The sequence below is a fragment of the Lolium rigidum genome, chromosome 4 (genome assembly GCF_022539505.1).
Source record: "Lolium rigidum isolate FL_2022 chromosome 4, APGP_CSIRO_Lrig_0.1, whole genome shotgun sequence".
NCBI classification, from domain to species: domain Eukaryota; kingdom Viridiplantae; phylum Streptophyta; class Magnoliopsida; order Poales; family Poaceae; genus Lolium; species Lolium rigidum.
In genome coordinates, this window is record NC_061511.1 from 101,311,949 (window position 1) to 101,337,332 (window position 25,384).

General features: G+C 40.6%; 1 protein-coding gene across 4 annotated transcripts; it reads right to left on the minus strand.

Annotated features, from left to right (window-relative positions):
- Positions 1 to 12,601: 12,601 nt before the first annotated feature.
- Positions 12,602 to 22,577, minus strand: LOC124650030 (calmodulin-binding transcription activator 3-like). 4 transcript variants are annotated; one of them, XM_047189596.1, is made up of 13 exons: positions 22,326 to 22,577; positions 20,051 to 20,170; positions 18,993 to 19,108; positions 18,773 to 18,861; positions 18,605 to 18,647; positions 17,227 to 17,374; positions 16,986 to 17,105; positions 16,576 to 16,904; positions 15,241 to 15,612; positions 14,449 to 15,143; positions 13,816 to 14,356; positions 13,122 to 13,466; positions 12,602 to 12,980 (listed from the first exon to the last, which is right to left on the minus strand). In XM_047189596.1, exons 1-13 carry the CDS (start codon positions 22,369 to 22,371, stop codon positions 12,870 to 12,872), a joined length of 3,075 nt encoding a protein of 1,024 aa, XP_047045552.1. In that variant the 5' UTR covers positions 22,372 to 22,577; the 3' UTR covers positions 12,602 to 12,869. The 4 variants fall into 4 exon arrangements, with proteins under 4 accessions (XP_047045552.1, XP_047045551.1, XP_047045553.1 ...); XM_047189595.1 differs by having other exon boundaries at positions 16,986 to 17,108; XM_047189597.1 differs by lacking the exon at positions 22,326 to 22,577 and having other exon boundaries at positions 16,986 to 17,108; positions 19,989 to 20,083.
- Between the last annotated feature and the right edge of the window lie 2,807 nt (positions 22,578 to 25,384).

Here is a 25,384-nt window from a genome sequence, read left to right on the forward strand (position 1 = left end):
TTCCTATGCATAGGAAGCATGTTAGACTTAAATGTGTTTTTAATTTTCCTCTTGATGCTCTCTTTTGCTTCAAATACTATTTTTTTGCGAGTGCATCATTAAAACTGCTGAGCCCATCTTAATGGCTATAAAGAAAGAACTTCTTGGGAGATAACCCATGTGTTTATTTTGCTACAGTACTTTTATTTTGTATTTGTGTCTTGGATGTTGTTACTACTGTAGCAACCTCTCCTTATCTTATTTTATTGCATTTGTTGTGCCAAGTAAAGTCTTTGATAGTAAGGTTGATACTAGATTTGGATTACTGTGCAGAAACAGATTTCTTGCTGTCACGAATCTGGGCCTAATTCTCTTTAGGTAACTCAGAAAATTATGCCAATTTACGTGAGTGATCCTCAGATATGTACGCAACTTTCATTCAATTTGAGCATTTTCATTTGAGAAAGTCTGGTGCCTCAATAAAATTCGTCTTTACGGATCGTTCGTTTTGACAGATTCTGCCTTTTATTTCGCATTGCCTCTTTTGCTGTGTTAGATGGATTTCTTTGTTCCATTACCTTCCAGTAGCTTTGTGCAATGTCCATAAGTGTTAAGAATGATTGTGTCACCTCTGAACATGTGAATTTTTGATTATGCACTAACCCTCTAATGAGTTTGTTTCGAGTTTGGTGTGGAGGAAGTTTTCAAGGGTCAAGAGAGGAGGATGATATACTATGATCAAGAAGAGTGAAAGCTCTAAGCTTGGGGATGCCCCCGTGGTTCATCCCCGCATATTTCAAGAAGACTCAAGCGTCTAAGCTTGGGGATGCCCAAGGCATCCCCTTCTTCATCGACAACTTATCGTGTTTCTTCTCTTGAAACTATATTTTTATTCGGTCACATCTTATGTACTTTACTTGGAGCGTCCGTGTGCTTTTATTTTTGTTTTGTTATTTTCATTCTCTGAATAAATACATGCTTGTGTGGGAGAGAGACACGCTCCGCTGGTTCATATGAACACATGTGTTCTTAGCTTTTAATGTTCATGGCGAAGGTTGAAACTGCTTCGTTAATTGTTATATGGTTGGAATCGGGAAATGCTACATGTAGTAATTCTAAAATGTCTTGAATAATTTGATATTTGGCAATTGTTGTGCTCATGATTAAGCTCTTGCATCATATACTTTGCACCTATTAATGAAGAAATACATAGAGCTTGCTAAAATTTGGTTTGCATAATTGGTCTCTCTAAAGTCTAGATAATTTCTAGTATTGAGTTTGAATAACAAGGAAGACGGTGTAGAGTCTTATAATATTTACAATATGTCTTTTATGTGAGTTTTGCTGCACCGGTTCATCTTTGTGTTTGTTTCAAATAACCTTGCTAGCCTAAACCTTGTATCGAGAGGGAATACTTCTCATGCATCCAAAATCCTTGAGCCAACCACTATGCCATTTGTGTCCACCATACCTACCTACTACATGGTATTTCTCCGCCATTCCAAAGTAAATTGCTTGAGTGCTACCTTTAAATTTCCATCATTCGCCTTTACAATATATAGCTCATGGGACAAATAGCCTAAAAACTATTGTGGTATTGAATATGTACTTATGCACTTTATCTCTTATTAAGTTGCTTGTTGTGCGATAACCATGCTTCTGGGGACGCCATCAACTACTCTTTGTTGAATATCATGTGAGTTGCTATGCATGTCCGTCTTGTCTGAAGTAAGGGAGATCTACCACTTTATTGGTTAGAGCATGCATATTTTTAGAGAAGAACATTGGGCCGCTAACTAAAGCCATGAATCATGGTGGAAGTTTCAGTTTTGGACATACTCCCTCCGTTCTGATTTAGTCTACATTCTAGAAAAAATGAGATAAATTAGTAGTGCATTTATTAGTACTACTTAGATATTCCAGCAACCAATCCAAGCTACATTGGAAACAACAACATCCAATAAAGAGAGTAAAACCACCTCGTTTTCAGTGTTGTTGTTGACTAAAAGCTAGAATGTAGAGTATTTCAGAACAAATTTTGGGGCTAGAATGTAGACTATTTCAGAACGGAGGGAGTATATCCTCAATCTTATATGAGAACACTAATTGTTGCTACATGCTTATGCATTAAAGAGGAGTCCATTATCTGTTGTCCATGTTGTCCCGGTATGGATGTCTAAGTTGAGAATAATCAAAAGCGAGAAATCCAAAATGCGAGCTTTCTCCTTAGACCTTTGTACAAGGCGGCATGGAGGTACCCCTTTGTGACACTTGGTTAAAACATGTGTATTGCGATGATCCCGGTAGTCCAAGCTAATTAGGACAAGGTGCGGGCACTATTAGTATACTATGCATGAGGCTTGCAACTTGTAAGATATAATTTACATGATACATATGCTTTATTACTACCGTTGACAAAATTGTTTCTTGTTTTCAAAATAAAAGCTCTAGCACAAATATAGCAATCGATGCTTTCCTCTTTGAAGGCCTTTCTTTTACTTTTATGTTGAGTCAGTTCACCTATTTCTCTCCACCTCAAGAAGCAAACACTTGTGTGAACTGTGCATTGATTCCTACATACTTGCATATTGCATTCATCATATTACTTTATATTGACAACTATCCATGAGATATACATGTTATAAGTTGAAAGCAACCGCTGAAACTTAATCTTCCTTTGTGTTGCTTCAATACCTTTACTTTGATTTATTGCTTTATGAGTTAACTCTTATGCAAGACTTATTGATGCTTGTCTTTAAGTACTATTCATGAAAAGTCTTTGCTTTATGATTCAGTTGTTTACTCATGTCATTACCATTGTTTTGATCGCTGCATTCATTACATATGTTTACAATAGTATGATCAAGGTTATGATGGCATGTCACTCCGTAAATTATCTTTGTTATTGTTTACCTGCTCGGGACGAGCAGGAACTAAGCTTGGGGATGCAGATACGTCTCCGACGTATCGATAATTTCTTATGTTCCATGCCACATTATTGATGATATCTACATGTTTTATGCACACTTTATGTCATATTTATGTGTTTTCCGGAACTAACCTATTGACGAGATGCCGAAGGGCCAGTTGCTGTTTTCTGCTGTTTTTGGTTTCAGAAATCCTAGTAAGGAAATATTCTCGAAATTGGACGAAATCAACGCCCAGCATCTTAGAATCCCCGGAAGCATCCAGAACACCCGAGAGTCGCCAGAGGGGGGCCACAGGCCCACCAGATGATAGGGCGGCGCGGCCCTGGCCCTGGCCACGCCACCCTAGCGTGTCACCGCTTCGTTGACCTTCTGACGCCGCCTCTTCGCCTATTTAAGCCCCCTCGACCTAAAACCTCGAGACGAAAAAGCCACGGTACGAGAAACCTTCCAGAGCCGCCACCATCGCGAAGCCAAGATCTGGGGGATAGGAGTCTCTGTTCCGGCACGCCGCCGGGACGGGGAAGTGCTCCCGGAAGGCTCCTCCATCGAAACCACCGCCATCTCCATCAACGCTGCTGTCTCCCATGAGGAGGGAGTAGTTCTCCATCGAGGCTCGGGGCTGTACCGGTATCTATGTGGTTAATCTCTCTCCTATGTGCTTCAATACAATAATCTCATGAGCTGCCTTACATGATTGAGATTCATATGATGATGCTTGTAATCTAGATGTCATTGTGCTAGTCAAGTGGATTTTACTTATGTGATCTCCGGAGACTCCTTGTCCCACGTGTGTAAAGGTGACGAGTGTGTGCACCGTGTGGGTCTCTTAGGCTATATTTCACGGAATACTTATTCACCGTTATGAATGGCGTAGTGAAGTGCTTATTTATATCTCTTTATGATTGCAATGTGTTTTGTATCACAATTTATCTGTGTGCTACTCTAGTGATGTTATTAAAGTAGTTTATTCCTCCCGCACGGTGTAATGGTGACAAGTGTGTGCATCGTGTAGTACTTGGCGTAGGCTATGATTGTGATCTCTTGTAGATTATGAAGTTAACTATTGCTATGATAGTATTGATGTGATCTATTCCTCCTTTCGTAGTGTGAAGGTGACGAGTGTGCATGCTATGTTAGTACTTGGTTTGGTTATGTTGATCTGTCATGCACTCTAAGGTTATTTAAACATGAACATTGAATATTGTGGAGCTTGTTAACTCCGGCATTGAGGGTTCGTGTAATCCTACACGCTAGTGGTGTTCATCATCCAACAAGAGGGTGTAGAGTCTAGCATCTATTTATTTATTCTGTTATGTGATCAATGTTGAGAGTGTCCACTAGTGAAAGTATGATCCCTAGGATTTGTTCCTAAATATCGCTATCGCTGCTTGTTTACTCGTTTTCATCGCATCTCTATCGCTCGCAATATTACCACCATCAATCGCACGCCAGACAAGCACTTTTTCCGGCGCCGTTACTACTCGCTCATATTTATTCATACCACCTGTATTTCACTATCTCTTCGCCGAACTAGTGCACCTATTAGGTGTGTTGGGGACACAAGAGACTTCTTGCTTTGTGGTTGCGGTGGTTGCATGAGAGGGATATCTTTGACCTCTTCCTCCCTGAGTTCGATAAACCTTGGGTGATCCACTTAAGGGAAACTTGTTGTTGTTCTACAAACCTCTGCTCTTGGAGGCCCAACACTGTCTACAAGAATAGAAGCACCCGTAGACATCACCCACTAGTTTGAGGATGATGAATGGATCGTAGCGAACAAGAGGGGGGGTGAATGGTTGCTACGTCAAGTTTTAGTCTTTTTCAATTTTAGCGGTGCGGAAGGTAAAGGTGATTGCTTTAGTGGTGTTGGTGTTCCTACAATGATCCTAGAACAAGTGCAACAAGCAAAGGAACAAGCAAGATAGTAAGAGTAAGGAGCGGGACAACCGGATGGCGCGGAGACGAGGCGAGGTTTGTTTCCGCGCAGTTCCTCTCACAAAAGAGAGTACATCTGCATTGAGGAGGTGCTAGCCTCACACAAGAGACTAGGCGGCCACACCACGAAGGAAGGCCTCACCTTCTTCCTCAAGAGAGCTCCACAAAGGGGCTCCCCCTTCTCCACTAAGACACCGGTCGAGGCGGTGATTCCTTCACAAGGTTGGGGCGAGCTCCACACCACAAGGAGGTTCCCAACAACCTATGGGGCTAGCACAACACCAAGCTAGCCTACATAGGTGCACTTCCTCCAAGATCCCACCATAGGAACCCTAACACCAAGATCCACTAAGGAGTAGCAAGTATTGGTGAAATCTCTCTTGGTAGAACTATAGATCGGGGTCTCCTCCACCACTCCTCAAAATTTGCGCAAGATTGGTTGGATGGTTGGGGAGATCCTCAAGGTTTAAGCTCAGCAACAATGGAGGAGAGAGAGAGAAAAGAGATAAAAACGAGTTGGGGAAAAAGGGCCCCTTAAATAGGCTCCTCCAAATCCAACAGTTATGTCCAGTTTTTGCCTAAGCGGTACTACCGCTTTGGGTAAGCGGTACTACCGCTCTGAGTTCGAAATCCCACAGATCTGGTCCACGTGGACACAGAGCGGTACTACCGCTCGCGGTACCGCTCGAGGTACCGCAATAGGGTCCAAACCTTACTGGACTCAAAGCGGTACCGGAGCGGTACTGCCGTAACTAGTTACGGTACCTGGGCGGTACCATGGACGGTACTACCTCTCGCAAGCGGTACTACCGCTCCAGGTACCGCAGAGGTACCGTAACTCGTACTGTGGGTCAAATCCAGCGCAGAACTACAGAGCGGTACCGTGGGCGGTACTAGTAGGGGTAGCGGTAGTACCGCTACTAGTACCGGTAGTACCGGTCTGGCAAAAACTGGTTTTCTCCCATTTTTCTCTCCAGCCATGTCACCTCGCGATACACACGCAAAACCAGAAAACCTATAAGCTACGCTTCAGTCTTCCGATCTCGACGTGTCCAGCGAGGTCACCGTGCGCTTGCAAATCTAACAATGATACTCAAGGCACACGGTGAGATTACTCAAGTGCTGTCATCAAACACACAAAACCCGGGGTTTAGACTTTGCTCTTTCAGATGATATGCTGAAGCAATTCTATGATTAATACCATATTTAGCAAGAGTTTTTCTAAAACCACCATGAATAAAATGAGAACCTCCATCAGTCATAAGATATCTAGGTACTCCAAACCTAGGAAAAATAACATCTAAAAGCATTTTTAAAGAGGTCTCACCATCAGCACTTTTTGTGGGTATGGCTTCCACCCATTTAGTAACATAATCAACAACAACAAGTATATGAGTGTTACCTTCTGAAGAAGGGAAAGAACCCATGAAGTCAAATCCCCAACAATCAAATGGTTCAATAACAAGAGTATAATTCATAGGCATTTCATTACGTCTAGAGATATTACCAACTCTTTGACATTCATCACAAGATAAAATAAAATTTCTTGCATCTTTAAAGAGAGTTGGCCAATAAAAACCTGACTGTAGAACCTTTTGTGCGGTTCTATCTCCCGCGTGATGTCCTCCATAAACACTACCATGACACTTACTCAATATCTCTTGTTGTTCATATTCGGGGATACATCTTCGCATAACACCATCCACTCCTTCTTTATATAAGTGTGGGCCATCCCAAAAATAATGCCTCAAGTCATAAAAGAATTTCCTCCTTTGCTGAGCTGAAAAGGTTGGAGGCAAGTACTTGGAAACAATAAAGTTAGCATAATCAGCATACCAAGGACTATCCCGCGAGCTCACCTTTATTGCAGCCAATTGTTCATTTGGAAAACTATCATTAACGGGAACAGGATCATAAGCAATATTTTCAAATCTAGACAAATTATCGACAACGGGATTATCGAGCACCTTTCCTATCTACAATATGTAAATCAAATTCTTGCAAAAGAAGCACCCATCTAATAAGCCTTGGCTTAGCATCTTCTTTTCCATAAGGTACCTAATTGCAGCATGATCAGTATGAATTGTGACTTTTGAATCAACAATATAAGGTCTAAACTTGTCACAAGCAAAAACTACAGCTAATAACTCTTTTTTAGTTGTAGCATAATTCTTTGAGCAGCATCAAGAGTTTTACTAGCATAATGAATAACATTCAACTTTTTATCTATTCGCTGTCCAAGAACAGCACCTACAGCAAAATCACTAGCATCACACATAATTTCAAAAGGTAAATTCCAATCAGGAGGTTCAACTACATGAGCGAGTTGTTAAGGCTTTCTTTAGAGTTTCAAAAGCTTCCTTACAATCATCATCAAAAATAAAAGGTACATCTTTTTGAAGAAGATTAGTAAGAGGCTTTGAAATCTTAGAGAAATCTTTAATAAATCTCCTATAAAAACCAGCATGACCAAGAATACTACGTATACCTTTAACATCCCTAGGATAGGGCATCTTCTCAATTGCTTCAACTTTAGCTCTATCAACTTCAATACCTTTCTCAGAAATTTTATGTCCCAATACAATTCCTTCATTAACCATAAAGTGGCATTTCTCCCAATTAAGAACAAGGTTAGTTTCTTCACATCTCTCGCAAAACTTTATCAAGGTTTCGCAAACAATTATCAAAAGAATTCCCATAGATAGAAAAATCATCCATGAATACCTCTACAATCTTTTCACAAAAGCCATGAAAAATAGCAGACATGCATGTTTGAAAAGTAGCAGGAGCATTACGTAAACCAAAAGGCATACGCCTATAAGCATAAGTTCCATAGGGACAAGTGAAAGTGGTTTTCTCTTGATCTTTTGCTCTAACAACAATTTGTGAAAACCCAAAATATCCATCAAGAAAGCAGAAATGAGTATTTTTAGATAACCTTTCTAGCATTTGATCAATAAAAGGTAAATGGTAATGATCTTTCTTAGTAACTTTATTAACCTTTCAAAAATCAATGCACATTCTATACCCTACAACTACTCTTTGAGGGATGAACTCATCATTATCATTAGGTACAACAGTTATTCCTCCTTTCTTAGGAACACAATGCACAGGACTAACCCATCTACTATCAGCAATAGGATATATAATACCAGACTTCAAGAAGTTTTAATACCTCATTCCTTACCACATCCTTCATCTTAGGAATTAGACGACGCTGATGTTCAACAACGAGGCTTTGCATCATCTTCCATGTTGATGGCATGTTGGCAAATAGAGGGAGAAATCCCCTTCAAGTCATCAAGAGTATAGCCAATAGCTCCTCGGTGTTTCTTCAATATTTCCAATAATCTTTATTCCTCAAAATCTGAAAGCTTAGCACTAATAATAATAGGATATGTTTTCTTATCATCAATATAAGCATACTTAAGATTATCAGGTAACGGATTCAAATCAAAAACAGGATCTTCCTTTGGTGGTGGTGTTGTACCTAGATCTTCGACCGGTAAGTCATGTTTAAGAATGGGTTGACGAAGGAAAATTTCATCAATCTCATTCCTTTCTTCCCTAAAGACTTCACTCTCATGATCCTCCAAATGTTGCTGCAAAGGATTATTAGGAGCAAGAGCAATAGATGCAAGCTGTTCAACTCTAAAATCATCATTAGGCAATTCAGCTTCATAAGGAACTTTGGCAAATTTAGAGAAATTAAACTCATAAGATTCACCAGCAAATTTAGTCACAATTTTCTCTTTCTTGAAATCTATAATAGCTCCACAAGTATTTAGAAAAGGTCTACCAAAAATGATAGGACAAGTCTTACTAGCAGCAGTAACCAAGTACCAAAAAGTCAGCATGATATTTAATCTTACCACATAGAACTTCCACATCTCGAACAATACCAATAGGAGAGATAGTTTCTCTATTAGCTAGCCGAATAACCACATCAATATCTTCAAGTTCACAAGAACCAATTTAATGCATGATTTCCCTGTAAAGCTCATTAGGAATGGCACTAGAACTTGCACAAATATCGCATAAACCGTAATAACAATGATCACCAATTCTAACAGAGAGCATAGGAACACTGGATTTCCTAGACTTACTAGGATGTGAAACAATATTAGAAGCATCTTCACAGAAAATGATGTGACCATCTTCTACATTTTCAGTCACAAGGTCTTTAACTATTGCAACAACAGGTTCAACATTTATTTGCTCCTCAGGTTCTATAGGTTTCTTTGCACTTTTGTTAACCACACTAGTTATAATAGAATACTCCTTCATTTTGGAAGGAAAAGGAATTTTTTCAATATAAGCTTCAGGAAGAATGTGATCAACGGTTTTAACTTCAATACATTTACCTATAGGTGAATCAGTTTTATCTTTGTAAGGTTCATGATACTTACTAAAACTCTTCCTAGGCAATTCAAAATGAGAGGCAAAAGCTTTATAAAAATTTGCAACAACTTGAGAGTCAAGACCATAAGTAGCACTCATATTTCGAAATTTATCAGTATCCATAAAAGTTTCAATGCATTCATAATCATAATTTATACCCGACTCTCTACCTTTGTCGTTCTCCCATCCTTCGCATTCTCCTGAATCCGGTCAAGAAGGTCTCATTTAAACTCTTCTTTGTTGCGCGTGAATGATCCGGAACAAGTAGTATCCGAGCAAGGTTTTATCTTGAAAAGAAAGTCTTGCATAGAAATTATCAATGATGATATTACCAGGAAGCTCATGAATGGGGCATTTGAGCATTAAAGACTTCAATCTCCCCCATGCTTGGGAAATACTCTCTCCATCATGAGGCCAGAAATTATATATGCGGTTTCGTTCTTTGTGAATTTCACTTGGAGGATAGAATTTAGAATAAAATAGAGGCATAATATCCTTCCAATCAAGAGAATGCCCATTCTTCAGCAGTTTATACCAATGCGCTGGGCGACATAGAGAATAGTTTCTTCCTAACTTCATCCATAGAAATATCTGCACACTTGAATAACCCGCATAATTCATGTAAAAACAGTAAATGATCTCCAGGATGGACAGTTCCATCCCCTTCATAGCAGTTATCCACAACACGTTCAATAATTTTCATACGTATTTTATATGGAATCACTTTCTCACCTGGCGCCTCATCCACTACCTTTGCAGTAGTAGTAGATTTTCCAAATAGGAATTCAAGATAAGATCTCTCCATAATGAATTATAGCAGCAGGCACAAATAAAAACAGCACGTACAGTAAAAGTTTTCCTTACCAATTCCACTTACCAATAGCGCTTCACTCCCCGGCAACGGCGCCAGAAAATAGTCTTGATGACCCACAAGTATAGGGGGGTATATTGTAGTACTTTCGATAAATAAGAGTGTCGAACCCAACGAGGAGCAGAAGGTGTTGACAAGCAGTTTCGATGAAGGATTCACTGTAAATGCTCACAGACAAGTTTTCAGGAGGTTTTGATATAGCAGATAAATAAAATACAAGTAAGTAAAATGCGAGAATAATAATTGCAGCAAGTGGCCCAATCCTTTTTAGCATAGAGGACAAGCTGGTTTGTTTACTTATGATGACCAAACGTTCTTGAGGACACAAGGGAATTTAGTCTAGTGCTTTCGCTTCATATAGTTGATTAATCTTCATTGTTTTGATAAATGTTGTGTGGGTGAACCTATGCTAATGCACCACCCTTCCTAGGACTAATACATACTTGTGATTAAACCCCTTGCAAGCATCCGCAAATACAAGAAAGTAATTAAGATAAATCTAACCACAGACCTTAAACTGCGAGATCCTGCTATCCCTCATGCATCGATATACCAACGGGGGTTCGAGTTGCTGTCACTCCGGCAACTCCAGAATTAGCAAACGAATACAAGATGCATTCCCCTAGGCCCATAAAGGTGAAGTATCATGTAGTCGACGTTCACATGACACCACTAGAAGAATAACACCACAACTTAAATATCAAACCATTAAATATTACTCAACATAGTTCACTACTAACATTTAAACTTCACCCATGTCCTCAAGAACTAAACGAACTACTCACAAGACATCATATGGAACATGATCAGAGGTGATATGATGATGGATAACAATCTGAACATAAACCTTGATTCAACAGTTTCACTCAATAGCATCAATAACAAGGAGTAATCAACACCGGGAGAGTTTCCCCTATGAAATACTCAAGATTCAACCCTAGATGTTACGGCGGAGACGAGGTGCAGCGGTGGAGATGACGGTGTCGGTGGTGGAGATGATGATGATGATCCCAATGAAGTCCAGCTCGATGACGGTGATGATGGCGACGATTTCCCCCCCTCCGGGAGGGAATTTCCCCGGCAGATTCCTGCCTGCCGGAGAGCTCTTTTCTCTCTGGTGTTTTCCGCCTCGAGGAGGCGGCTATGACTATCCTCGATGTTCCTTCGCACCTTAGGGTTTCTGGGAGATGAAGTACGCGGAAGGGCGACGACCGAGGGGGTCGTGGGCCCCCTCCCCACGTGGCGGCACGCCGGCCTGGGTGGCCGCGCCGGCCCATGGGGAGGGCCCATGGTGGCCCTCCTCGGCCTCCCCTCTTGGCTGGCTTCGTCATCTGGAAAAATAGGAGTTTCGGTATATTTTCCGTCAATTGTTGATCTTCAGAAATATTGTATCCCGACGGTGCTTTTTCTAGCAGAATTTTGACTCCGGTGAGTAATTCTCCAATAATCATGAAACATGCAAAAAAGGTGAAATAACATAAGTATCATCTTTAAATATGAAATATATCAATGAATAACAATAAATTATGATATAAAATAGTGATGCAAAATGGACGTATCAGGAGGTGATGCAAAATAGGATCGTTGGATTCGTATTGAAACACACTTTTCAGTGATAGTAATTTCATGCAAACAACCTTTATCTATTTGAAGTTATTCTTGGTCAAACAAAAAGCCCGTAAAACGAGGACGCCTTATTCCTTGAAACGGAGGTAGTAACATAGATGGATACTGTACCATAGCACATATCACGAGAAAATTTAATGCACAAATTTGCATTGAGATTTCTTAAAAGCAATAAATATAGCATGGTTACTCTATGATACTACCCACTCTAGAGATAGTATCATACACAAATATCATATGCATGATACTACTACATGCTACTTACCACTATGATTAGTCTTAGGTATGCCTTCTGTAAAATAGCCGATTAGGCGGTTCCCAACGGTCTAGCTCAGAACTAATTTTAGCTACGCGTGGGGGCCATTGCGCAAACCTCATGCGACCATCCAATCAGCCTTTGAAAAAAAAACTAGCGGACCTGTTTAGAGGTCGTCGGATTTGAATTGCAAGCACGTCGTCTGTTCAGGGACCTGGCTTGAATTAACTACTCCTGCATTGCATGTTATAGTTATCCCTAAGACCCTAACCTCTCTGATATGATGCAGCCTCATGATCATGGATTGACTAGCGAGGTGGTGTGAAGTATATAGCTCAACTCAAGTCTAACCGTAGATATGCTGCATTTTGGGCTCTCACTTTGCTCTTCTCTTCTCTCTCTAACCCAGCTTTAGAGTCGCTCTGCCGCTCTTTTCCGGGGGAGTTCTAGTCATTATCCCATAACAACGCGAGTAATTAAGTTAGTTAGAACAAAATGGAAGTATCAGTAGGAGACAAACCACGCTGCTATTGATCTTACAATATGCATCTCCCTCAAGATAAAGGTGCAAGCAACATTGGATCATCATTAGCAAACCAAAGGGAAAACAGACGCAAACTCCTAACGTTGACTGAAAACCTACTCAAACTCCTCATGCAGCCTAGAATCCATGACTGCCTATGTTGAACTTTGTACATGAGTTCCATACTGTTAATAAGGTATCACTGTACATAAATAGCAACAAATAACAAAACAGAATTCAAATCCAAGATATCAGTACTTGGGTTGTCAGTATGTATCAATCATCAGCACTCTGGGACAAAAAGTAAAAAAAAAATGTGATTTACAAAGGCATCCACCAATTCGTACACTAGAAATAGCCAGGGGCAGGTGTACCATCATCCCACAGCTCCTTGAATTCACTCATGAAAGAGCCTTCGTCCATCTCTGCTGCGTCCTCGAGCATCTTTTCTTGAGTGGCCTGTCATACCAGCAGTTAAAAAATGGTATGAGTGTTGTATAAGCAGTGTATGCCTACCATTTGGATAGAACTGCGGAAATCAACAAAGTAAATGGTCCAATTTAGTTAAATATTGGAATATCTACGAAACCAGGGCAGTACCTGGGACTCTTGCATTTTTGATACAACAGTCAAAATCCTCTGATACTGATCTCTTGCTTCTGGGTACTGAGCCATGGACTTGACTCTGGCAAGAGCTTTCTGCAGTCTGTCGTCAGTTTGCTTTCGTCCTTCTTGCAAGAAATCATAGTCATCCCCAGCAGGTTTATGCGTGACCAAATTGGTACTTGTTCCACCACTGCTGCTCTCCATGGCACCTTCGGAAGACCGAAACCCACGCAACCCAGCCCCTCTGCGCCTCCAGCGTAATATAACTTTCTCCACTATCCCAACAGACCAAATTATCTTCCGATAATGCTTCCTCACTTGGTGGCCACGCACATGAGCCTATCCAGTAAAAAAGTTACAAAGTCAGGCATTTGATGACTGTTGGCAGCCAATGACTCATATTGGACAATTTTCTAGAAACACATGAAATTGATGGCATAATGAGCAGTTATAAAGCACAACAAAGCGACTGTCCCACAATGGGAGCATTCATCCTGATACCCCAGCCCATCCCAGAAATTTTGCTATCTCTAGGCAATGCATCGAACTGCTGCTAGCCAGCTAACATACAACAAATGGACGACAAACTTCAATGTGTTTCAATTTGAAGAAAAAGTGAAGTACCGTGACTTTTGAGTGTTATTCAAAACTATAATATCTAGGGTTCTGACATATACAGTTGACTTACCTGGATCTTTACAATCCGCTGCCTAATAAGAAGAAACTCCTTTCTCCCCTTCCATCCCCTGTACTTATTTTGTATACGAGATGCAGCAGCATGCAGGGGATCAAGCTTCCCTGGTCTGGATGACTTGACAGACATGAGCGGAAGTGCACGCTCATCTGATATTCCACTTTTGTCATCCTCGTATTGAACAGCTTGCTTTCTTTGGAAGGATTGTATTCTATTAAATTGATATATCCGAGCAGCAGCTTGAGCAGCATTACGAACAGCACTTAAGGAATCTCCAATTGCAGGCTGAGAAGAACTTCTGTCAGTAACATCTCCAATGCCAGGTAGGCCAGATATTTCAGCCATATTGGCTTCCTTCAGGTTGAGGGCCTGAAGATGGCTAGTCAGAGAAGACTCTGCCAGGAAACCAGAAATTCCCCTGTGTCCATTAGCAGATGCCAGATCTGCTGGTGTGCTTCCAGGGAAATCGGGAGTTGGGTCTGTCAAAGCTCCAGGAGCTGCTCCCAGCGCAATAAGTGCGACAACAGTCCGCTCTCTGCATCGTTGGTCAAAGAATGTCACATAAAGTTCAGTATTCAAAACAGAAAGGTAAACACATGAACTGATGTCACTTTTTGAATTGCTTACCTGCCGCAGAATGCAGCCCAATGGAGTGCAGTCCATCCATGGACATCTCTGAAATTGATGTTCACACCGGAAGTAACAGTTGGTCTAATAGCCCAGTCGTACCCAAGGGCAGCTGCTAGGTGAAGTACGCCCTGTCCCTCATCATCTACTACGCTTGGTCCCTTTCCACCATCACCTGCTTTATGAAGAAGCCAGACATGCAGTTTTTCCTTGATCAAGTTTTCAGCAAACTGATCCTGCTGATCAATTGTAAGCAGCTCATTATCATCAGCAAGCTTTAGTAACTCCGACCAATCATCATTGTTTTTCATCAGCAAACTTATCTTCTTACTCAAATCAATCATCTCCAGACTGGGGTTAGATACAGTTGCTTGGTATGTGTCTTGCCTGAGGGACAATAGTTTATCAAGGCGTATCTGGAAATAAATTTTGTTTGTTGCACCATGTGGACTAGGAGCATCCATGTACTGAGAGTCACTTGGTCGAAATTCAAACTCACGTACTTCACTGCAGGCCAACCTGTTGGAACAGGTGATATAGAAAGGGACTCTACCAGGTTTGTGTGGAGGAGAATAACAACGTAGAGTCCCATCTGATGAAATCTCTGCTGGAACTTCAACTTCTCCAAACATACATGACCACTTGCATCTTTCAGTCACTTCGTTGGCATTTAATAATCTCCCACTAACTAAAACCTATATGGCATGGAACACAAAAAAAAGGTTAAAGACTTTCAAGCTTATGAAAAGGATGTAAGACAACATGTCTTACTACAGCTAATGTACTATATACCTTAGTCTTTGAGACTGCATATGTCCAGCTTGGTGAAAAATCAACTATACTAAAGAGCTGGTCTTGTGAAAGCATTGGTGCCACAGTAAACTGATCCTGTGGCTCACGGCTTGATGCTTCGATGATACTATCTGCCTCTTCAGAGTTCCAGTACGCCCCAGAGCTAGACTGAATTTGGGAATCCTCCACATCAGGAAGCTCGTTGCTCATCCATCTTGTAAAACTGTCAGATTTCTTAAAGCTATCTTTTAGGATATCAGATAAATTGGATGATTTAGTCTTCAAAAAAGGGTGGCTGATGGCTGCCTCCCCATATCCATTATTTTGTGCAAAACTGTTCTCCATTGCAGAATCGCCAGTAGCACTGGAGAACTGAAATGCAACAGTTTTCGTTAGATAAATCACCAGTAGCACTAGCTAGCTAGGCACAGGCCGAGTACAATATTCTGACTATACAAAGCTATTATCAGCGTAAATAAATGAAATAGGAAACATGTACTCCCTCCATTCCTTAATATAAGACATTTTGGCAAATTAAATTTTCCAAATAAGCCATGCAAATATCGATATATAAAGAGAAAGTAAGAATATTCAGCATTATGGCAGAATTAACTTGAAGCAACCATGTGCATCTAACCACTGAATGTGCTCTCTATAGTCGATAGATATGCCCATTTTAATTAAAAAAAAAAGACTCCAACCAAATAATAGAAACATTTTGATAAAGATAACAGTGAATGTTTTTTTTCCATCTATACCAATATCATAAGCACAAATTGAATTGGAAAACTTTTTATCTGGGACTTCAAAGATCTTTAATCATTTTCATGCTTTTCCAACCAATGGACGGTTGTGGATACATATAAGACTTCCATCTGATCTCTCTTAAACTTATTGCCTCAAAACTATAATTATTGCCTCTTAGTTATTTTGCTATTTCAATTTGCATGCATGAAAATAGTTGCTTCTCATGCATATGTACTTCATGTTCTATTTTCTTATTCTGGAAAAATATTCATGCTCGTCTTTTTGAGTTATACTAATTTTTTTGAAACAACAATCAATGAATATGTAGACTAAATTTTCTTGTACTAGTAATCCATGTTCGTATGGTCTTCTTTCAACTAAATTATATTCAATAAGGTGAAATACATCTAGAAATAAGGAACTATAATTGTAAAACCTAGAGAACTATTTTTCATGCTTAATATATGCTAATTGAAAGTGTTGTGCACATATAATGTCTCTATTATTGATTAAGGATTACACAATTACGCATTTCAGCAATAATTATTACTATGTTACCATAAACAAAAAAGAACACACACGGCATACCTGCCAGAATGATTCTCCGTCAGCACGTGCAGCACTAATATCATTGAGACTAAGTCCATCCGAATATACTTCATCAAATGTCAAATACTCTACTGCTGGGCCTTCTGCAGAAGTGCCAACCTCAGGAGGAACAGGAGGTTGCAGATGTGGCATAAATCCTCTATTCGATTTCATAACCTCATTCCATGATGAAAGATCATTGTGACTTTCATGGCTATTCTGTATAAATCCAGCTCTTGAATCACTCAGAAGAACAGAGGAACTATCTTGACTGCCAGAATACATATTTGTATTGTTCACCATAGCATGCTGCAGTACTGGATAAGTACCTGAAAATTGTAACAACGAAATGGATTAAGTCAACTGTACTTAGGTATGAAATACGAAGACTGATTCTGGTGTGTTATTACCTATAGATGAAGAAGGACCATAAGAGCTGAAAATAGGAGGATGAATCACTGGTCCAACTCCATTTTGATGCTGCTGCATCTGAGTGAAAGAGTTGTATCCGGCTCCTCCTGAATAAATATCTGCTGCACCGAATTTTGCTTTAGATACGCTGTGCATAGAATATGTATCAGTGAAACTATTTTAGTGGTGTAATATTTCCATTGTCATTACACATAACAGAAGATAGCCAAACATCTCTACCTGATTCTGCTTCTTCATATTCAGAGGCATGTCCACTGAGTGAGCTTTCACCCTCAATAGTTTGAGAAGGTAACTGACTTAATGGACTATCCACACCAGCTGCTTGAAGCATGTCATTATCCCCCCTAGCTCGAGATGACTTACCACCCTAAAGATCATATTCACAGAGATACAATGGAAATTTAATCTATTTCTTCCAAGAGCAACGCAGAACCAAACCAACTCTTCGGAGTAAAGCAGACCCCGCAACTTTCTCAGAATGTGAAATGAGAACAATCATTTGAACCAAACAAGAGATTATATGAAAATGAACTTGTATATACAAATCAGTAAAAACATAGCACTATTCCGTGTTTCCAAAATCAGTTTCAACTTGCAACAGGTATTGCATTTCACTAGCTAGATTAGTATAGCTGCTATAACAGAATACACTTTTCTTGAATCTTCCTCCAATAACCCCTACTATAATTATTTAACAATAGCATCTGATGAAGCCACTGAATTAAGGGTTCAACAATTTACATAGTGCCATGTTGTACCGAGTTAAAATGTTTTTCCAGTTTTGAACACCAAATGTAGCTTTTCTGGATTACAATTCAAGCCAAACTCCTCTAAGTCCCAACTCTTAGTGGTGGGTCTCAAAAGATTTGTTTTCTGGAATGTGAAATCATTCTAAACAATGTGATACACTAACATGATGAAGGCCTCAATCTCACAACATATTTGGATTGTTACAGAATGTAAGAATTGCCTAGCCCTTTCTATCAGTTCGGACTTTGGGTTGCGTTGCTTTGTGCATGAAAGTTGACATGGTAGCAGAACCAGGGGTATTGGGTTCCATCTCAGCTTTCACAATTTAATGGTAGCCCCCTTTCTGTCCACGTATAGGCCTCTTGAGTCATACCTGAGATTTCTCTATGCACCTGTTAGCCTCCCCGAGTCACACGTAAGAGGGGGTGTTACGGTATGTGTGGATTGCCTAGCCCTTTCCATCAGTTCGGACTTTTGGTTTCATTGGCTAGTGCATGAAACTTGACATGGATACCAGTGTGTTCCATGATGAGGGAACTAATGTCGGGTTCCTAGTGTACTTCAACATTGAGTAATTCGTAATAAAAATTATAAAACTCGCATGGCTTTCTAGACATAACATTTTAGCCAGATCTGTACAACTACCAATATTTGGAACAAGTAAACCTGAACAACATGATATAAGCATATGCCAGACAAGCAAAAAACAAACATAATCGATAATATTAGAATCCTAACAAGAAGCAACGGTACTCTTGCATAAAGGTAAATGATGAAAAACATAAATGCATGGCAGATATGGAGTTACCCAACTACCCAAGTTAAAAAGATGATGTTTCGGTATTACCTTGGTCTCAAGATAATGTACGAGGACAATGTGCATGAAATCCCTGCAAAATCAAATAAGAGGATATTCAAGTCTAAAAACCTGCAATTGTGTATTACTCCTCTGCGCATGCGCAAAAAATAGAACTACGTAAGCAACATGCAAGTTGTCCAATGGGAATCCACTTACTCTTCCAACATCCAGTAAGTTCTCCTTTGGAAATTCCCATTGTCTTCCCCATGCGCATAATAGCAGTGGAGCACATCAATACTTCCAGACTGATTAACAGACTATAGTCAGTTTTATTCTAGCCAACAACAAAAATCTCAACAAGCATAACAAATCTCAAGGAAAATATTGGGTGATCATTGAAAGACGATAACTATGTAGATGTTCCACAATAGCTTACTTTCAATCTTTCATGCGCTTCTTTGACAGTCTTTCCATCTTTTTTCTTCCTCCAATTATGAGCATCCTTCCTGAAGTATCTCAATACTTTCCGATCAAACAGAAAAAGTGAGCCACCTAGGCAAGATGAAGAATGTCAGTTGCTAAGAGCTAAAGCATTGTGGCTGTGGATATATTGAGGCGCTACATCAACCTAAGCATATCTAACGGAGAAGTGATTAAATGAATTATGTTGCGATACAGATGGTCTGCTCAATGGAAGGTAAGTAAAAGAAATTCATATGCAACTAAGAGTTGAATAGTGTGCAATACTGCAGCGATTCATGGAAGAAAAGAAGCACGACTAGAGCAGTTGAAAGTTTGGCCAAAGCAAAAGAACATAACATCTTCTAGCAAACAATTGTGCTATGGTGCCAGATAAATGCAAACTGACAAATGTTTAACATAAAGAGCTCGGTTTAACATATCATGTTTTAGTTATATTTATAACACATACAAGTTCCCACTGAAATACAGCTGCTTAGCACAAAGGGCAATAGCAAACTAGTCTAAATGAAAATCAGCGATTGAAGTTCATTTCGGTTTTATTTGGCACTGCAGTGGAGTATGACATTCCCGTTTAATTGGCCATCTTTTACACTTTTTCCTGTTGGAGATCTGCTTTTGGTGTAAGTAAAAGCAAAGGAGATTATGTCCTCATAACAAGAAAACAGAAGATATACATTCAATAATATTGTACTTAGTGTTTTCACTTTGGTGCACTTTGGGAGATACAGCCTGGTTTCATAAACAGGGCACTAACTTTTACATAGCTGCTTTTCCGCTGTAGCATACAAATTTTGTTCAGTAAAGCATAGTTCAGCAACCGCAATGACTTTTCCAGTTGTACGAAAAAGGGAACGTCCATATGTTAAAACAATCAGAACTATGGAGATTCTGAGTAAAAATATAATTTTATAAAATACTATTGTTATCATGATTCACCAATTAAACTTACCTCTATCTTTCATAGTACAATAAATTGCAGCAGTGTTTGATAGAGCAGAGATATGTCCTTACTTGGAGGCATATTTGGTGGTTCTGGGGCGATACGAAAATTTCTGTAGTTTTTAAGTATTTCACAAATTTCAGTAGGGCGCAGCCATCTTTGTTGTGCCTCCTTCAGTATCTGCTCAATATCTGTTCATATATAATACAAAACAGTTAAGTAACGCAGCATAGTTGCAGCCAAGACTCTTGAACATTAATGAAATTGTCAATACATCTATTTCATGTCATCACAAAAATGTGTAGTATGTTCAGTTTATAATTGAGTATTGTTTTCATATTTGAACTTCCAAGAGGACCACAACGCTAAAAGCTTATTCACCACTAGCTGTGAATCTTGTTCTTCTTATGACCTAATTTCAAAACGAAGCAGATAGGACTTCATCACACAATATGAAACCTAAGAACCAAATTGTGTAACTATCTTAAGTCTTCAAACAAGCTAACAAATGACTATCCCTGCAACATCTCCGAGGATTGACGAATACCAATTTCCTACCAATAGATCACACGCCTAATAAAGTCAAACATCGAGATACAGAGCACCCGCAACCAAAAGCTTGTTATTAAAAAGATAGCAGATGGTTCAGCCTTACCACTCGAAATCAATGCTAAAGGAACTGACATAAGATCACAGGAATATTTCGAGTAGAAAAACAGAAAGGTTCCCCTGACAAGAACGTCCACCACTTTTTTTTTTGTGAATGTGGACCTCTCAACGTTGGTACAGAGCATATTCGTCTAGAAAGCATAGACACTGCCGGGGACACCAAAATGGAAGTGAATCGGAAGTCTATGGTGTTCCAACTCGCTTCAATCAGCGAACCGTTTTTTCCCCTCCTCCTCTCTCTCAGGCGGGCGGGCGGCCAGATCCCATCTCCACCGGTGGGAGCTTTGGGCCCCTCTCCCTCCGCTTGCCACTCCGGCGGCAGGAGGGGGAGGGGACCTCGTTCCTCCATTCTGTAGTTAGGGCTTGTCTGCTGTGGTGCATCGTTGGGGTGGTGGGAGCGGCGCCCGGGCAAAAAAATCTGCCTCGAATCCACTCCCACACCGGCGGTGACCTTCACGGCGGCGTCTCGGAGTTGTTGGCAACGTGTGCTTGTCTATCTTTTAGGTCAGCGGCTTGGTATTCTCGCCGCTCTTCAGATCTGGCGAGATCTGTTTCTCGACGTGTCGCTGGCGTTTGTCGTTGTCCACGACGGCGCGGGGACCGGGGCGAGGTGGATGCTCTGGTGCAAGGATACTGGTCCAGATGTGGTGGATTTGTCGTTATTCCTCGACTTCGTCGATGGGATGCGGCAGATCTTGGTCCAAGATAGCACGGGGACGTCCCCCAGTCGACGTGCCACGGCGACATGTGCCTCGCTGCTTGCAGCTGGCCTGTTCATCGACTCACAAAGCCTCATTGGCGATGGTGCTCTTTTGGATCTGGCACTGGTGGAGGCTCGGCGTCCCTTCCAACACGCGTCTAGGTGGCGTTGGATTTTGGCGGCGGCCGCTGGCTTCGATGAGTGCAGGAAACCCTAGGCATAGTTTTGTATATTTCTATCCTTTAGGGTTTTTTCTGCAAAGTTTTCAGGACAACTGTTTCCTCCTTGTCTGTCTGGTTGTTTCCATATTTGTTTACTCAAGTAACTTGATTTTGCATTAATGAAATACGTGGTTACTCTCCAAAAAGGAACATTAGCACACACAAGTGCAGAACTGCAGACCACCATGATCTCTCGTCCTAACACAAACAACCCTCCCCAGCCCAAACCTTACTCGAGCTGACTTGGTTGATATGCAAATCAAAACCTTATAACGCAAGAATTCTGTTTATACAGCAAACTCATGCACCTCCAACTTTCAATGGCGCCCACAACACCAAAGTCGAGCGCTAATCATCCAAACCAAAATTCTCCCAGAACCACGTAGTATTCACTACAATATAATTCCATCCAGGAATCTCAACAGCCATAAAGAACCTCCGAAGAGTCCGAGATTGCTCGCGCACACGTACCAAACAACAAGTCAACAAGGTGCCATGCCGCCGCCTTTTAATAACCACCAAAAAAATCCCAATAACTCCACCTCGGACATAATAAATAAATAAATAAATAAACCAGAAATGCGTCGGCCTAAAAGCGAACCACGCACGCGCTCTTCCTCCCAACAACCGTGCTCGAGTGAACGACGACCACGCGTTGACCGGAACCAGCCAGATCGGATCGAACCAAACAGAGCCAAGTGCCAACGAACCCGCGGAGTCAGGGGGTGGATGGAACAAGGAAGAGGGCCCGCTCACCTAGCTGCGGCACGACCGCGAAGCGGCGCGCCTCCGGTGCCGCCATGGGGGATCAACGCCGGGTCCGGCTCCGGCGGCAGCGCATCCACTTGGCTGGAGCGGAGGATGAATCCTTGCGTGTCGGGATTCGAGCCGAGCGAGGAGGGGTTTTGGGGGGATTTCAACGCAATTTTTGGGGAGACTGGAGAAGGGAGGATGTTTTTTTACTCCCGGGTTTAGCTTAGCTTTGACGTGTGGAGTGTGAGACCAGTGGGAGAGTGGAGAGAGACAGAGGAGGTTGGTGATGCTGTGGGTCATTTGACGGCCGATTAGTACAAGGCAAATGACTGTCTTGCCCTGCGTTAACAAAGGCCTGGCCGGACCTTTTTGCCCTGTGCTGAGCGTGAGCAGTAGGCGGGACGGAAGCTTCGCAGCAAATTGGATAATTTTCGTTTTTTTTAAAATTCGCTTGTACTCCCTCCATTTCAGAAGTCCTTGTTTTTCGTGTTTTTTTGTTTGACTAAGAATTATCTTAATTATATAAAAATTATTCGTATGAAATTAACATCATTAGAAAGTGTTTTTCAATACGAATCCAACGATATTGATTACATATAACATAATCAAGATTTTGTCACTCAATTTTGATGGTTAAAGTTTGTCTCGGAATACGTGTGCGCCTTATTCTCTAAAACGGAGGTAGTATAACTCTTCTTTCTAATCAATAAATTTAGCAGCTCTCCTTCTAAAATTCAGAAGAAAAAAAGTTTCACGGGAAAAACACGGGAACAACGTGGGCAGCCCTCACCCGCACCGTACTTCCAGTTCCATGACGCTGCATATGGACGCACTTTAACCATGAACATTGCACCACTTTGCAACCGATTATACAAAAGTTTCTGCTTGGACGCAATAATGGCAATTTGCGCAGGGTAACATAATCATTATTGAAAAATCATGGCGAAATGGGCAAGCACAGCTAGGCTGCGATGGGCTCTCAGCCTACCCTCCATTTTTACAATGACATCAAAAAAAAGTTGTGCCTAAACCATGGTTAATGATCAAAGCTCAAAGTTTTGTTAGTTAGAGAGGGAAATAAGTTCAAAAAGAAGCTGATCTGATTGCCTCACAAATTATATTTATCATTGTGTGATAAATATTATTATCTAATAGAGTACACGAAGTTGCCATCAAATTTTTGTGTCGAGAGCATGTGTGGCCTGGAGAGCAGCGCTGAGCTATCGGCGCTTCACGACACACACTCTTGCCCATACCGCAAAATTTGATTTAGAACACTTCATATGCAATTTTCTAAATTCAAAATGATTTTAAATAGGCATTTTAACACAACAGTAAAAATATGATGAAAATAGTTTCAGTTTCAAAATTCTACCACAGGCATACTAGTGGATGGGCAATATCAATATGAGTCATTTGGTATTGGTTTAATGTTAAACGCATTTACTGAATTTAAATCATGTCAAAAACACCATAAACACTCATTAAAATTTGAATATCTGTAAGTTTTGCAAAAGTGCAAACCAACAGTACCAAAGTGTTCTACTCCTTTTTCTGAATCCAACGGTATATTATTTGCTAAATTTGGGCATGTAGATATTTTTATATTGATTTTACAATGTTACAATAATTTCTATCAGATTTTTTGCTACGGGTCGGCCGCACGCGCGTTTCATGTGACCACTGATGGCGCCACGTCACCAACTTAACGGCCGTCCTGACGGAAAGACTAACGAGACACAATTCTGCAACTTCGTGACCAATACTTGCCATTTTCCCAGCTCGTGACTAATACGCTCATCGATGGCAACTTCCCGAAGCGTTGTACTCTATCTAATACCATCATCCCAAATTATAAGACGTTTTGGTAGGCTATTTTAGCTTACCAAATCATATTATAATTTGGAAACATAGGAGTAGTTGATAAGAGATTGTGTTGTTAAAACTAAGTTGAACCTGTGGCATCATGTTTGTTGAATATCTCAACTTTAGCAAATGGACATGTGGGGCAAAGATACACGACCTTTCCCTATAGAACTAACTTATTGGGGTTGCTTCAGTTATTGCAAACTCCACGGTGTTAAATGGTATGAACCTATGTCCATGATTATTTAGGATATCCTCCATTTTCATCATAGATTCGCCACTGCGGGGGATTATCAACCGGTCTCCGGCCGTCGGATCTGGTTCAGTAAAGAAATCTGGAGCGTCTGATCAGTGCATCAAAAAAAAAAAAAACCAAGGGCAACATTTTTTATGTGCATGTAGCATCGTCTTGCAACAATTTTTCCCGGATCTGAAAAACTTCTGACGTGCTATCCTGCAGGGTTCTTTTAATGAGTCAAGCCTCGTGGAAAAACTCTTAGTGTTGCCGAGTTTCGACATGTTTTTATGGTGTAACCAAACAACTAACCCTGCAGGGTGAAGAGGGATGCCATTGCTATCGTACAATCCTGTTTATGCATTTTTTTAATCCTGTGATACGAGGAAATTAATGTATATGTGGGAACAATAGTACCCATCATATTCTTAACGCACATCTCTAGAATGAAAGTTGTATTTGCTTCATTTCGAACTAATTTTTAGCCAGTGTCCTGGACATATTCTTATTACCTGGTTTTAGTCATGCTTAGTTTGTGCCAAAAGCTAAAGCGGAATTTAAGCAATGCCCAGATCTCAACATCAAATACTTTGGAGTAGATATATTGGGATTGCAGGCATGCCAATAGCTAGAAGGCTTGCTAAAACTGCCAAATTGTGGGTAGTGCACTTCAACACCAAATGGTAGGGACATAACCATGATAGATACATAATCAATTAAACAGGACAGAAACCAAACATGCCTGATTACTATTACGGCACATTCTGGCTCTAACCAGGTCAGCACCACACCTCTGCATACTGCAGGCGTACTGCTAACTGTATTTTCTATTTTAACCTATCTCACCATACCAACGAAAATGACTATACTATATGATCATTCACAAGAATATGTATGCATCTGATCTTGTCACTGACAAGTAGTATCAAACATGTCAGAGACCGGGTGCCATTCAGGCCTA